The following is a 16,003-nucleotide window of genomic DNA, read 5'->3' on the forward strand; positions in this document are numbered from 1 at the left end:
TTTGAAATCCTTCTTCTCTTGTATCAGCTCCTCCGGATAAGGACGGAAGAAATCTGGACAACTTAGGAAAGCGTTTTTCAACAATGTCAGCAATGACTATCAAGGCTGCAAATGCCTTAGCGCTTCTTTGGCGCTATAAAAGACAGCTGTGGGCAGACATAGCCCCATACCTGTCTGAATTACCTGACGCATCCAAGGAAGAGGTGAAGAAAATACTCATGGAAGGGGAAACATCAGCATCAGAGATTATAGACTGTGCTATGGATGTTGCTATGACAGGATTTTGACAGCTGGCTGGTGCAGCTGTTTTAAGACGTCAAGGATGGTTGAAAGCGACCTCATTCCGTCCTGAAGTGCAGACAAAGATTTTGGACATGCCATATGACGGCCAGCTACTATTTGGCCCCAAAATTGATGAGGCCTTACAAAGCATAAAAAAGGATACGGACACCGCAAGGGCCTTAGGCACACTTCAGTATAAAAATCAGTCCTTTCGGGGAAATAGAGGAAGAGGACAATCTTCCTACAAAGGAGGTTTCCAGTACAGATCCTCTTATTCGTCCAACCAGAATAGACCGCAATATCAAAAACGCCAGCAACAACCAAGCCAATAATTCTCGTACAGAAAGTCGTCCTTTCGAGGCAGAGGACAGAGAAGAAACAGCGGGCGAAGACAATGACCTCTTAATTTGACCAGTCCACACCTCATATCCCTTATTACAAATATGGAGGAAAAATTACCTATTTTCTACAGAATTGGAAAAAGATTACTACGGACCGGTGGGTCCTTCAATTAATACAATTCGGCCACTCTATGGAATTCATGAGCATCCTTCCAAGAACCCCGCATCGCCCAATGCATCACAAAAACCTACGACTGCTTCTGCAAGAAATCTGTTATGTTGCAGAAAGGAGCGATAGAGAGAGTTCCACCATCCCAAAGAGGGAAAGGATTTTATTCATGTTTCTTTTTAATCCAAAAGGAGGAAAAGAAATGGAGACCAATCCTAGATCTCAGGGCTCTCAACAAGTTTCTGAAGAAACAGTTGTTTCGCATGGTAACGATCCAGGAAGTTTTGCATCTTCTGGAGGAAGGGGATTTTATGTTGTCATTGGACTTACAAGACGTTTACTTCCATATACCAATTCACAAAAATCACAAAAAGTACTTGAGATTCGCAGTAGCGGGCAGGCATTTCCAATTCCGTGTCCTGCCCTTTGGACTCAAGCCTGCGCCCCGCATCTTCACCAAATGTCTCTCCCCAGTGGCGGCATATCTCAGGCAATGCTGTCATCAAGTCTTTCCCTATCTGGACGACTGGCTAATCAAGGCACAATCCTTCGAAGACGCGTCCAGGTCTTCCAACGCCTGTCTGAATCTCTTCAATTGCCTGGGTCTCATGATCAATCAGGAAAAATCAATCCTGCGACCATCTCAAACTGTCAACTTTTTGGGAGCAACCTTGAACACGACCTCCGCAAGAGAGTTCCCCTCTCAGGAGAGGCAAAACAAACTTCTCGGGCTAGCGTCTACAGTAGTCTCAAAAAGAGTGTTGAAGGTCCGACTCTTCAAATCCCTTTTAGGGATGATGTCATCGTGCATCCTTTTGATCCCTCACTGTCGCCTACGGATGCGTCCTCTGCAGGAGGCACTCTCGAGACAGTGGGTCCAGTGCACGGGGTCATTCGACGACCACGTACGAGTGACTTCTCAGATGGTCAAGGCCCTGAGATGGTGGATGTCTTCACGGAACCTGTCTCGAGGTTTGACATTCCTTCTTCCAGCGGCTCCTCATGTAATAACAACGGACGCTTCAAAAGAAGGTTGGGGAGCCTTTCTGCATGAACTGCAAATACGCGGAAAGTGGTCAACCACAGAGAGAGAGCTCCACATCAATCTGCTCGAGTTGAGAGCTGTATTCTCGGCTCTACAGTCGTTCCTTCCAAGAATCAAAAACTCCCTAGTGCTTGTCAGGACAGACAACACCACGACAATGCACTATTTAAACAAGCAGGGAGGGACGTGCTCGCTGACACTCTCGCGCGAGTCACAAAAAATCTGGAACTGGTTGATAATGAACAATGTAGCCCTAAAGGCGGAATATGTCCCAGGTATGGACAATGTACTCGCCGACTTGTTGAGCAGACAAAAATCATCGTCTCACGAGTGGGAGTTAGACCAGAAGATTCTCAACCAAATCTTCTCGAGATGGGGCACACCACAGATAGATCTCTTAGCTACGAGGATCAACGCCAAATGCCCACACTTCGCAAGTTGGCATCCCCAATCAGGGTCTCTAGGGAATGCATTTTCCCTTGCATGGCGCAACATCTTTGCGTACACCTTTCTGCCATTCCCGATGCTTCCCAGAGTCCTCAGGAAGATGAAGGTGGAGCTGTGTACTCTCATTTTAATAGCCCCAACTTGGCCAAGACAGCATTTGTTCACAGAGCTACACCGTCTATCCCTGGAACCGCCAGTCCGTCTGAAGCAGAGTCCATCTCTACTCACTATGCACAGCCGGCAAATTCAACACCCGGCTCTGAAGTGTCTCAAGTTAGCCGCCTGGCTCCTGAGTTCCGAGAGTTTCGGGATTTAACCCCTTCCATGCTCATTACAAGGCCAGCTCGTCATGCAGTGCACTGCTCCTGTGCTGATGACGAGCTGACCTTGTCATGAACAATGGAAATCTGGAGAGTTCAGCACCCAGCGGGAATTGCCTTAGCACCAATGTGGTTAAACATTCCGCAGGATTGTAGAGACATCCTGGCCAAAGCACGAGCAGATAGCACCACCAAAACGTACTCCCTGAAATGGAAGAGGTTTTGTGTTTGGTGTGCAGATCAAAGGATACATCCCTTCTCTTCTTCACCGGAACAAATCCTGCCTTACCTGTTACATCTGGCGAAGGCAGGCCTAGCCCACTCTTCAATTAAAGTACACTTGGCTGCGATATCCCGTTATAAAAGAACTGCAGCGGGACCTTCCCTTTGGTCAAGCAGATTAATCAAACAATTCTTGAAGGGACTATACAGATCTTTCCCTCCAGTGAGGATGTTGCCACCTACATGGCATCTGAATGTAGTCCTTAATCAACTCATGATGCATCCATTCGAGCCGGTGCAAAGAGCTGACTTGAAATACATCTCTTGGAAAACAGCGCTACTTCTTGCGCTCACCTCCGCAAGGAGAGTGAGTGAGCTGCAGGCACTTTCAATTCAGGATCCCTTTATGCAATTTAAAAATGACAGAGTGATCCTTAGAACCAATCCGAAATCCATCCCAAAGGTTCCGTTGGATTTCCACCTTAATGAACCGGTGATTTTGTGTTCCTTCTTCCCAAATCCCAGTACCGCAACGGAGAGGGCATTACATTCTCTAGATCTCAAGCGATGCTTGAAATTTTAAATCGACAAGACAAGAGAGTTTAGGAAATCAAATCAGCTTTTTGTGGCCTACAGCAGACCTAGGAAGGGTCTCCCACTTACAAAACAAAGCATCTCACGCTGGATTTCGGCAGCCATCTCCTTCTGTCATGAACAGGCAGGACTGCCTCTGCACTCTAAGGTGCGAGCCCACTCCACGAGGGCTATATCCACTTCTATGGCACTCTTTGCAGGGGTGCCAGTGATTGACATATGCAGGGCGGCAACATGGAAGTCGCCTCATACCTTCACTAGGCATTATTGCCTGGATACAGAGCTGATGAAGGATGCAGCAGTGGGACAAGCAGTGCTTCGCCATCTATTTCATTGAGGTGAGCCTTCTTTCATCTCTCCTTCCTTCTGTTATATGCACATTTCTTTGCTGATGGTATTGATTGCATCTACGGGCTGTTACTAGTTGCAGGATATGTTATTGTCTAATAACTTGCATATACTGTACTATACGAAATGTGCTTTCTGTATTGCTTGCTACTCTGATTCAGGCATGTGAATCTATGAAAGTCACCTATAATACTGGATAATAAATGCGTTACTTACCTGTAACTGCAGTTATCCAGTATTGGTGTCTTTCATAGATTCACATGCAACCCTCCCGCCTCCCCTGGAAGGACTCACCTAATTCTCTCAGTAACACGCCTACTTAGCTTAGTGCGTACGAGAATCTGAGGGACTGAGGCTCCTGCCAGGAAGGTTCTAGAGGGAGGTGACAGCTGATTGGCTCTTTTCTAGAGTTTGGTCCTTTTTTACAAAAGGACCTAGATATCTTACAAAAGTGAGGCCTTATAGCCTACTATTCTCTATATGTCTATGGGACATTACTTATATATGTACCGGGGACTCCCATCTCGACGACGGGGAATGATTCAGGCTTGTGAATCAATGAAAGACACCAATACTGGATAACTGCAGTTACAGGTAAGTAACGCATTTCATCTGGGCCTTTGACTTTGTATAGAGAATACTTGGTGCCTGTCCTTTGCAGTAATCTGATCTTTCTCACATAATTCCACACCACAACATGCCACATACGTCTATTCCACATAATTCCTCTTCACACCATGTCACTTAAATCCACAAAATTCCACACCACACAATTGAACATCACACAATTCCACACCACACAACATTTTTACACTCCACATAATACCACTCAACACCACATAATTTAATACCACCTAATTACACTCTACTCAATACCACATAAATACACCCTGCATAAATCTACTCTATGCCACGTAACAGCAATCCACATAAATACACTCCACACCATGCCACATAATTCCACTCAACATAATTTCACTCAACACCACACAGTTCCATGCCACACAACTCAACTCCACACAGTTATATTCCACACCCCATAATTCCACACCAAACCACATAATTCCTCTCCACAATAGAATTCCATTAGACATCACATAAATCCAATCGAAGACACAGAATTCCACTTCATGCCACAAAACAACATCACACCACATAATTCCACTCCACTACATGCCACTCCATGACAGAATATCACTCCACATAATTCCACTACATGACACATAATTCAAGTACACTTGACACCACATAATTACAATTCATGTAATTCCACTACACACCATGCCACAACATTCCACTACATTTAACACCATACAATTACATGCCAAACAATCCCACAACAAACAAGTCCAATTCAACCCACCTTATTCCAACCCACGCCACATATATCCACTCCACTCCATAACACATGGCTAAAAGACATTGTCAACGCAAATAGCTTTAGAATTGCCGAGACCTATTGGTTTTTCAATGCTTGTCGCTATAGAGGTGCCTTTTTTCCTTATAGTGTGTTCTTGAATATGATAATGATGACAAAACGTGAGAGGTCGGAGACTCACTTTGATGGGCTTGTTTAATTAATTGGTTTTACCTGTATCAACATTTTCAAGTTTGTTTGTTGCCACAACTTGCTATGTAAGAATATCGGAATTAAGTCAATGTCTGTCCTACATATTCATTAGTTTATCTGTCATGTTTCTATTATTAGTAAAACTCCTGCAATTAAAACAGAAGACTTTAGTGAAAGTTCTACTGAGAGTGAGGAAGATGAAGATCTACCAGACAGGCGTCAGGAGGGAACCACTGATTTACCATCTGAATACTGGCAAATTCAAAAATTGGTCAAGTATCTAAAGGTGAGTATCAAACATATTGAATTAAAAACTTGAAGTTTGTAAAGAAAAATTTACAGTGAAAACATTCCTTGCCTTTGGTAACAATATTTCTGGTCGATTTGTAATCTTCTAGCAGATTCTGCACCTTATGAATATGCTTCCAGGAATAAAACTGACCTGGATACTTTTCCCCAGCAATTACTCATCAGCATCGTTGAGGTGACATCCTGCAGCATAAGGTGTGCCTCTGCCTGCTGCTTCAATGACATGGGAAGCTACTAGGATTAATCAAACAATAGGAGGAGTACACCCTAGAGACATTGCAATGTCTCTGAAGTCAAAAACGAGGTGCACACAAAAGGGCCAAATTCTCCTTTTTTAAGAAGACCCCTCACTCACCAACCTAGTTGGAGACATGCTTTATCATTGGGGTCCCATCCAAACAGCTGAGTGCCGTTCAGGTGTGCTACGACACCTGATTACAGTGGAGCGGGTATTTTTTGGAGGCAAGTGAGTGAAAAAAAGTGAGTGAATTAAAAATTGGCCAGATTTAACCCCTTTAGAAAAAACTTTTATTCTGGAGCAACTGGATAATGTTAAAAGGTTCTTAGCGATGCAGTGCTAGGTTTAATTGACCTTCGGTATCTAAATAGTAGAAACGTGAAATTAAAAAGGTCTTCATGTTTCAACCTCTAGGAGGAAGTTTCCAGGTTTTCATCAGGACCAGTGAGTGTGGCCAGGGCGGTCTACACACTCTACGGTGTACCCTATTCTTGGTCACTGTGAAGCCCAACTGTGTACTCACAGTTAGGTGTTCTCTTTCTCTATTGTCGGCAGAGAAAATTTTAAATGCAAAATTGCGTGCCTCATGGTAGCCGGGGTCGAGGTTCTCGTGCAATGCACAATTGGGTGGAGACCAGTCACCGGCTGTTACGCCTAGCCTCAGACCCATGTCGGCACCCCACGGGTCTTAGGCTCGGCGTAACAGCCAGTGACTGGTCTCCTGGAAACTTCCTCCTAGAGGTTGAAACATGTAGATCATTTTAATTTCACTTTTCCACTATTTAAATACCGAAGGTCAATTAAGCATGGCATCACTAAGAACCTTTTAACATTGTCCAGTTGCTCCAGAATAAAAGTTTTTTCTAAAGGGGTTAAATCTGGCCAATTTTTTATTCACTCACTTTTTTTCACTCACTTGCCTCCAAAAAATACCCGCTCCACTGTAATCAGGTGTCGTAGCATATCTGAACGGCACTCGGCTGTTTGGGTGGGACCCCAATGATGAAGCATGTAACCAACTAGGTTGGTGAGCGAGGGGTCTTCTTAAAAAAAAGAGAATTTCCCCTTTTTTTGTGCACCTCGTTTTTGACTTCAGAGACATTGAAATATCTCTAGGGTGTACTCCTCCTATTGTTTTATTATTCCATTTTAAGGGGACCAGGAATATTCCTGTACAAAATACCCTTTCTCTCTTCTTTGTTTGTAATCAAGCTACTAGGATTGGCACTCTGGCCTCAGTTTCTGATACTTTCTCCTCACCCAAACGAGGCATGCAGAGAGTAACTAAGAGAGCATAGCTGAAGTGACAAATACAGTACATGCCATGCTTGCATACCTTGGAATCTTGATACTATCCAACTTATCACAGGAGGAGAAAGGTAGGTGTGATATCCACAGCTCTCACCAGAAGCATTCCAGTGGCTGATATCTGCTGGGTGGCTACATTGGCATCCATACTTTACCAAACAATACTACCTAACATCCTAAGCACATAGTGACATGTACCTTGCAAGAGCTGTTTGGCATAACCTCCTAAGACAGCATTGCTCAATCCTTCCTTCGAGGGAGGTGTTCATTTGTGACTCAGTCATAATGAGAGGAATCTGCACGGAGATGCATACATCAAAAGAAAAATTACTACACTTTGCTAACTATATTTCTGGGGGATACGTAATCTTACTGATGTGGAGGACCTGACCATTCTGCCAGTGAAAGGAGGTCCAACCTTTGCAAGAGAGGAATAGGTGGTTAAATGCTGAGTGGCAACAAATTGGCCTACCACATTAAATTCTCCTTTCCTAATCTGGGGAGATGAGAATCAGCTGTGCTTGATCCTTCCACTACTCAGTAATATTTTTAGCATAAATACAATCAGTGGTAATGGAGGTTGCCATCTCCTCAATCTTAGACAATAAAAGTCACCATCTTTCGAAATATACATGATCTTTGCCATGCCTGCCATTTGTGTCAGATGGTGTCTGGCCATCTTTCTATGAACTATGAAAACGTCAAGCCATTCGACCAATGACACAGATGTAACACCTAATGCGACGTTCCTCTGCATCAAATGTCTACTCTTCACCCTGAAGGTTAAATAGGAACAAATACAGACATGTGGTCGAAATAGTGTTGTTTGAATTGACGTCCTTTTACTTTTCATGTTCATAAGGAAATGTCTGGGACGCACACCTTGATGAACATAATCTATGTCTGACATTCCTAAACTTATGTCAGATATTCCAGTTTCTGTTAAAACGTAGGGGCTTATTTACAAAGCCCTTGCACTACCAGTGCATCACTTTTGATGATGCTCCTGCAGTGCAGAGTGCAGGCCCATATCTACGAGGCCACGCAAAGCCACTTTTCGTAGCGTTTCATGGCCTCTTAAATATGGTACAAGGCAACGCAGGGCAAGTCACTGCGTTGCCTTACTCTGCTTCAGGGGGGCATTCCATGTGCTTTGCGGTAGGTTTTTCCGCACTACACCCATGGGTTTTGACACATTTCCAGATCTACAAGGATCTTTAAACCTGGAAATACATCAAAATTGTACTCCTCCCCAGGGGATGCGTAACGAGGAGAAATATCTGTTTTTTCCTCTGTATATGTGTGCTGCAGAATGGAATGAGTAAAAATCTTCCGTGGGTTGTTTTTGTACAGGAAGGTTTCCCTTCCTGCACAAAAACAATCCTGCAAACAACGCACACCCTTGCCCCATGGTGCAAGTGCGTCAGTGCTGCCGCTAGGCACCAAATTGTCCACTGGAACAGGCAGAAAGGACAGGACTACACTGTATCTTGTTAATACGATGCATTCATGCTCTTTTAAATTGGCAGAGGGCAGCACAGCAAAAAGACTTGTGGCGCTGCTCTACACCAATTAATTGTAAATGAGGCCTTTAGTATATTAGGGCTGCCACTTGACAACAATAGGAGAGGTCCTTCGCCCAGATTATCTCACAAGATTCTGAAGGAGACAGTCTGACCTAGTGCCACCACACTTCACTCTTTACAGATGCTACATCTCGCCCGAAGCTGATAAAGCAGAGTCCCGGAGGAAGACACAGTGTGTGTTTACCCTTCGCGGGGAACACTGTCTTAATGGCTCCGCTGATAAAGACAGTCTTTGCTATCAACAAGGTATGCAATGTGTCTCTCTTTCCTATGAAACTCTAGACTGCAAGTTGCTCTGCTTTCCATTCTTACTTAGTGTAGCGCATAGAAATAGATTTTAGGGTGTTAGGTTCTAGATAACATTTTAACCAATTTCGAAATATTAATTTTATTCTCATTATTTATAACGTATCTCTTTGCTGTTTTATAATATTCTATATAGTTTCCTTTAGATGAACTGAGAAACAGGTTGTTTCTGTAGTAATAAATACTGTATATTTGAAAGTGTTCATTCTTCTTAGTGCAGTAGGTGTGTGATACTGTATAGAACGTAAAAGACTGTTATCATGGTACCCCTGATCCCTTAATAGGGATTATTAGTAACCCAAAAGCAATTCCTCTCTTTCAGTTACATATTAGGCAGTGTTTTGCGGGGCTACAATATCCTCTCTTTCATATTCACTGATTATGCAATGAAATAAGTTCACCCGTGGATGGGAAAGTATCCTTGTAGCACTACGCCAAAGTCCTAGTTTGCGCAGCAAACTTATGAAAATGCTTTCAGACCTGGAAACCTTTCCCAGTAATTACTCTCCAGCATGGTTGAAGTGGCATCCTGCAACATTAAGTTCAACCCTCCCTGCCAATTTGATGACATGGGAGTCTACTAGGATTCAAACTGTGCTCTAGCATCAGTTTCTGGTACCTTTTCCTCACCCCATCAAGGTATGCAGAGAGCAACTGAGAGAGCATCACTAACAGCACATGCTATATTTACGTACTTTGGTATCTTATTTTGTATGCCAATAACTCATCATCAGAGGAGGAAAGGAGGTGAAGAATCAGCATAAAGAATATGTATCCACCTGAAATATAGTTGGCAAAGGGAAGTAACTTTTCCACTAATGTATGCATCTTCCTGCAGATTTCTCACCTTCTGAATGAATCCCAAAGGAATACTTTCCTGAAAGGATGGTGCGAGCAGTGCTGTTTAACTAAGGAAGTTACGGAAACCACCCACCCAAGGACCTATTCAAAGGGAAGTGTGTAGCACAAAATGGAGGACACTTTCACCTCTGGGCTGTGGAGAAGGGAACTACGTATTGGCACTCCAATCTGGTGAAGATTACCTCCATCACTTTGGGATATAGATTCTCCAGTGAGAGATTATACAGAGCAGTCACTGTCAAGTTGAAGAGACTAAACCTGCAAAGTGTGCCGCTATTCAGAAAATTATCCCTCTCGGCAACAGAATAATCACATCCCGGCACAGGGTCAATGGGCCACACTGCCCTGTCTGCTGAAATATTTTCCCAGTGGTGCTGATTTGAATATGAGTAGTGCTCTCTTTGATGGAAGGGAGAAATGCCCTTTTGCAAGGTGTAACATGTGCTGCTTTAGCATGTTTATCTGCAGACACTATTCCACTGTTGGCACTGCAGCTCTGCCAAAGGGTGTCCATGACCACGGTAGCCTGTCCTTGCAGACAGTTGAGCGATGGACTTACCAAATGGAGTGATTCCTTCACCAAGCAGAACTAAATGGACAGGTGCGCAGATCACCACAAAGCCAAAAGATGTCTTTGATATTGGAGCATTGTTAACGCATGCCGCACTAAAAGTCTCTCAACCACCATCTGGCGTGTGGCACGTATGCAGGAGGCCATGAATCTTGGAAGGCATGCAAAATGCTGAGCAAGTCTGAGTAAGATATATAAGACTCATCTCTCAAATAACCACGATTTCCAGAGGAGGTGGACAATTCTTCATGCAGGTGGGTCTAGTACTACTCCTCTGAAGGTCAGCCTCTGACTGGAAGTGAGGAGTGATTTCTGGGAACTGATTGTAAAACCCAAGTTATGGAAGAGAGTCATTGTGCAATGAATGAGTTCTTTGACCAGTGCCGGGGACTTATCCGTCACCACGCAGTCTTGACAGTATGGAACTACGGGCCAGATGTATGAGGATTGTAAATTGCGCCTCGGAATATGCGCTTGATTGCAAGCCGCAATTTACAATGTGCAACAGTGTCAGAGACACTGTTAGCGATTCCTAATGGGGTAAATTGCACGCCTCATGCATATTAATGAGGCACACACAATTTGCGACCCCATTAGGAATGGCTGGCCTTCCCAGGTATGGTGGCCTGCTGGGCTCAGCAGACCCCCATATCTGGGACTGCTTTTCAATAAAGCAGTTTTTTTTAATGCAGCCTGTTTTCCTTAAAGGAAACAGGATGCATTAAAAAATTAAATAAATGAAACGTGTTCTTTTCCTTTTTTAAGGGTAGGTAGTGGTCCCTGGGACCACTGCCTGCCCCTAAAAAATATTTTCCCCTGGATTTGCAAAGGGGAAAGGGTGTCCTGGGGACCCCTTCCCATCTGTGACTGCATTACAACCCTTTGAAGAGCGCGGTAAATTGTGTGTGATTTGCGACTCCATTTGCGGTCGCAAAACATTCATACATAGGCTTGAGAGTTGCCATAAGGAAGGGGCACCCTTGAAACACCTCTTCCTAATAGCGAGTCGCAAAAAAAGTGTGACTCGCTAAATAGAAATTGTACATGGCCCATTAAGATTTTGCATGCGCAAATGAGTCGCTAACCCATTTGCACATGCAAAATTGGGTCGTAAATCTGGCCCTAAATTAACTGACTATTAAAGTAAAGTTGCCACAACGGCCAGTGCTTTTGTAAAGATGCATGGTCATCAGTCCAAATGGCAGGAGTGTTAACTGATTATTCTGGGTCCTCAGAGTGAATCTCAGAAAACACCCATCAGCAGGGTGAAGTGTCAAATAGAAATAGGTGTTTTGGACATCTAGAGATGTCACCCGATCATATGCATTTAGGGCTAGTAGAACTTGGCTTAAGGACATCATCTTCATCCTGTCCAGCCGAATGAACAGGTTCAAGAGGTGATGGTCAAGGATATGTCTGAGACTTTTATCCTTCTTGGGAACCAGGAAATAAAAGTAGTATGATATTGAGTCTCCTTCTACAGGAGGTACCGGCTCAATGGTCCCTTTGTACAAAAGAGTGCGGATTTCAGCCTCTAACGTAGAGCTGTTTGCCAGATAGCACCTCCTGGCGGATGGATGGTAGTCAGGAAGAAAGAAAAGAAAGGGTAAGGTTTAGCGCTTTTCTGATTACCTGGATGGCTCCGCAGTCCGTAATGGTCGCTTCCCAAATGGTGGCAAAATGTGACACCCTCCCTTGACTGCAAGTTGGTGGTGAAAAAAGGAGGGGTGAGACTTAGAGACATTTTGAAACAGCAGAGTGGTCAGAGGATAGCTGTGAATTGATTATGATGGCATCCCCTAGATTCACCATTGCCCCGAAAAGCGGGGTACATTTGTTGGGGCCTATATCAGTTGAGAAGGTTGTCTCTACCAGGGCTGTTGTTCTCTGGGATAGCCTTGAAATCTCCTGTACTGTTGGGAGTACTACCTCACTGGAGAGGCTATGCTTGGCAAGGAATACATAGGTCTGCTGTTCTCAAAGCATTCTAAGGAGGAATATGTCTTTCCTCCAAACAGACGCTTGGCAACGAATGTCATGTCCATGAAGGAGCAAGGTTAAGACTGATTTGCATATGGCTGTGTCCAAACGGGGGTGGCATAGTGAGCAACATTTCAATGGATTAAACCCAGATCTTTTGACTGGGGTGAGTGGTTGAAATGCTTCAGCACTCTGTCTATTATTTTGTTGTGTTTGCAAGTTCATAAAGATTGCCTGGACATACCCCCAGAAACCAATGAAATGCTTTGAAGCATATTTGAATTAAGCCACCATGTCTGCAGGTCCTGGCCCCTTTTCAGGATCTGTTTGGAGGCATCTAAACTGTTACTAACTAGGTTCAAAATTTCTTTTTCATGCAGTCCAGTAGGTTGATGACTGTAAGTTTTGCAAGTTCGTATTGGGAGTTGACATAGTGACCAAGAGGCAGGTGATGTTCACTGTTCCAAGAGTCAGACTGTCAGAGGCAAAGACTATTTGACTCATATTGTCCAGTTTCATTGATGAACCATGGGGGCGAGGTTTTTGGGTTCCATTTCGAGGAAGCACGAACCACTAGACTTCTTGATGAGTCAAAAGAAATTGATCCTCATCTGACCTAGGCTTATGTCATCTTGCTATGTGTGGCCTGGTAGGCCCAAGAAGGGTTTCTCTCATGCTGCTAGGACATGTTATTCAAGATCCTCAATAAATTAGAGCAAGGACTCTAAAGCAGAATAAGATAGTTACAGTTTTTCCATCAACATTTTAGACCTACCTCTGCTGGCAGCAGGGTCAAATACAAAGCTTCCACTACATTGGTACAGTAGTGAATAGGCAGGCTGACAGAGGACTGGGGGGGCAAGTGTTTTCCCCTTCTTGTGAAGTATCTAGACCCCTTGTATTTTTGTAATCAAGAGATAAGCCAACATCAGTATTAAACAAGGAAAGGAGATTATCATCCTGCGAGTCAACACCCTCTGTGCAATCCTTATCAAGCACTTCATAGCATAAAGTCATAGCCAAACATTTCTTCTATTGGGGTCATTTTCTGGCCCCTAGGTAGGTGTACCACCAAGGGTTTCTCATCAAGTTCAAGTTAAAGTTCAGGAATTTGTATAGCGCACTACTCACCCAGAGGGTCTCAAGGCGCTTGAGGGAGGGTGGGTGCATTACTTATCGAAAAGCCAGGTTTTTAGCTGTTTTCTGAAGGAGAGGTGGTTCTGTGTAAGGCGGAGGTGAGTAGGGAGAGAATTCCACGTTTTGGCCGCTAAGTAGGAGAAGGATCTTCCTCCCATGGTGGATCTATGTATGCGCGGGATTGCGGCGAGGGCTTGATTGGATGATCGTAGTTGTCGGGCGGGTGTGTAGAAGGACAGTCGTGTGTTGAGGCATTCGGGTCCTAGGTCGTAGAGGGCTTTGTGTGCGTGGGTGAGGAGACGGATCGATATTCTCTTGTTGACGGGGAGCCAGTGGAGGTCTTTCAGGTGACCGGAAATGTGAGCTTGACGGGGGATGTCCAGTATGAGTCTGACTGAGGCGTTTTGGATGCGTTGAAGTTTTTTCTGTAGTTTGGCTGTTGTTCCAGCGTAGAGGGTATTTCCATAATCCAGTCAGCTAGTGACCAGTGCATGGGTGACTGTCTTTCTTGTTTCGGTGGGGATCCAACGGAAGATTTTTTTGAGCATGCGTAGGATGTTGAAGCATGAAGATGAGACGGCGTTAACTTGTCTGGTCATCTAGAGGGAGGAGTCTAGGATGAAGCCTAGGTTACGTGCGTGATCTGTAGGTATGGGTGCTGTACCCAGGGCCGGTGGCCACCATGAGTTGTCCTAGGCAGAGGGGGATGATCCTAAGATGAGGACTTCTGTTTTGTCCGAGTTTAGTTTTAAACGGCTGTTTTTCATCCATTCGGCTACTTCTTTCATTCCTTTGTGTAGATTGGTTTTGGCGGTGTTTGGGTTTTTGGTGAGGGAGAGGATCAGCTGGGTGTCGTCTGCGTAGGAGATGATGTTGAGGTTGTGTTGTCGCGCGATGGATGCGAGGGGACTCATGTAAACGTTGAAGAGGGTGGGACTGAGTGATGATCCTTGTGGTACGCCGCAGATGACTTCAGTGGCCACTGATTTGAATGGGGGAAGGCGGACTCTCTGGGTTCTTCCGGCGAGGAACGAGATGATCCAGTCCAAAGCTTTTCCTTGTATACCGACGTTGTTGAGGCGTTGTATGAGGGTGCTATGACAGACTGTGTCGAAGGCGGCGGAGAGGTCAAGTAGGATGAGGGCAACTGTTTCTCCGTTGTCCAGTAGCGTTCGGATGTCGTCTGTAGCAGCGATGAGGGCGGTTTCGGTGCTGTGTTTGGCTCGGAAGCCGGACTGTGAGGGGTCGAGGGATTTGTTGGATTCGAGGAAGGTGGCTAGCTGACTGTTGACGGCTTTCTCAATGACTTTGACAGGGAATGGGAGGAGCGAGATGGGGCGGTAGTTCTTAAGTTCAGAGGGGTCTGCTGTGGGTTTCTTCAGGAGGGCGCTGAGTTCGGCGTGTTTCCAGCTTTCCGGGAATGTAGCGGAGTTGAGGGAACAATTGATGACCTCGCGGAGATGTGGTGCCATGATGGAGTCTGCTTTGTTGAAGATGTGGTGGGGACATGGGTTGGTTGGTGAACCTGAGTGAATGGAGTTCCTCAGGCGGATGGTGTCTTCCGTAGTGATTGGGTTCCAGGCGCAGAGGTTGTGAGAGTGTTGTTTTGGGTCAGGGGTGAGTGAAGTGGTCTGTTCTTCGGACTGGTTTTCAAAGCTGTTGTGTATGTCGGCGATTTTGTTGTGGAAGAAAGAGGATAAGGAGTCGCAGAGGGCTTGGGAGGGAGTGATGTCGTTGGTGCCGGCGGTGGGGTTGGTAAATTCTTTGACGATGTTGAATAGTTCCTTGCTGTTGTGGGCATTGTTGTCTAGTCGATCCTTGAAGCATGATTTTTGTGTGGATCGGATCAATTGGTGGTGTTTGCGGGTGGCGTTCTTGAAGGTGGTCAGGTTGTCAGTGGTTGGGTCTTTTCTCCAGGTTTTCTCGAGGGTACGACATAACTTTTTGGATTTTTTAAGGTCATCGTTGAACCAGGGGGCCTTTTTGCCACCTTGTTTGATCTGATGGTTTTTCAGGGGTGCTAATTCGTCAACGCTGTGGGTGATCCATTGTGTGAGTTTGGTGGCAGCTTGGTTTGGGTCCGATGATATGGCAGGAAGGCTTTGGTTAAGCGATGTGAAGAGTTGGTCAGTGGTAATTTTATTCCAGTTTCTTCGAGGAATAGGTTGTGGGGGGTTGTGGGTCGTGGACTTTTTGTAGTTGAAGTGAACGCAGCTGTGGTCCGTCCATTGGAGAGCTGTGGTGTGATCGAAGGAGATGTGTTTGCTGGAGGTGAAGATAGGGTCGGGCGTGTGTCCGGCTAGGTGGGTAGGGGTGTCAACAAGTTGTTTGAGTCCAAGATTTGCCATGTTGTCCAGAAGGGTGGTAGT

General features: G+C 45.0%; 1 protein-coding gene across 2 annotated transcripts in view; it reads left to right on the plus strand.

The window, feature by feature from the left end:
• The window catches only part of ODAD2 (outer dynein arm docking complex subunit 2), a 1,353,572-nt gene that overhangs the window by 818,457 nt on the left and 519,112 nt on the right, over positions 1-16,003 (plus strand). For both annotated transcript variants that reach the window (XM_078663397.1, XM_078663398.1), the window contains one exon: positions 5,477-5,624. In XM_078663397.1, the coding sequence (XP_078519523.1) occupies positions 5,477-5,624 (148 nt within the window). The remainder of the gene's footprint in view (positions 1-5,476; positions 5,625-16,003) is intronic.

This window comes from Lissotriton helveticus, chromosome 10 (assembly GCF_964261635.1).
Source record: "Lissotriton helveticus chromosome 10, aLisHel1.1, whole genome shotgun sequence".
In the NCBI taxonomy this organism is placed as follows: Eukaryota; Metazoa; Chordata; class Amphibia; order Caudata; family Salamandridae; genus Lissotriton; species Lissotriton helveticus.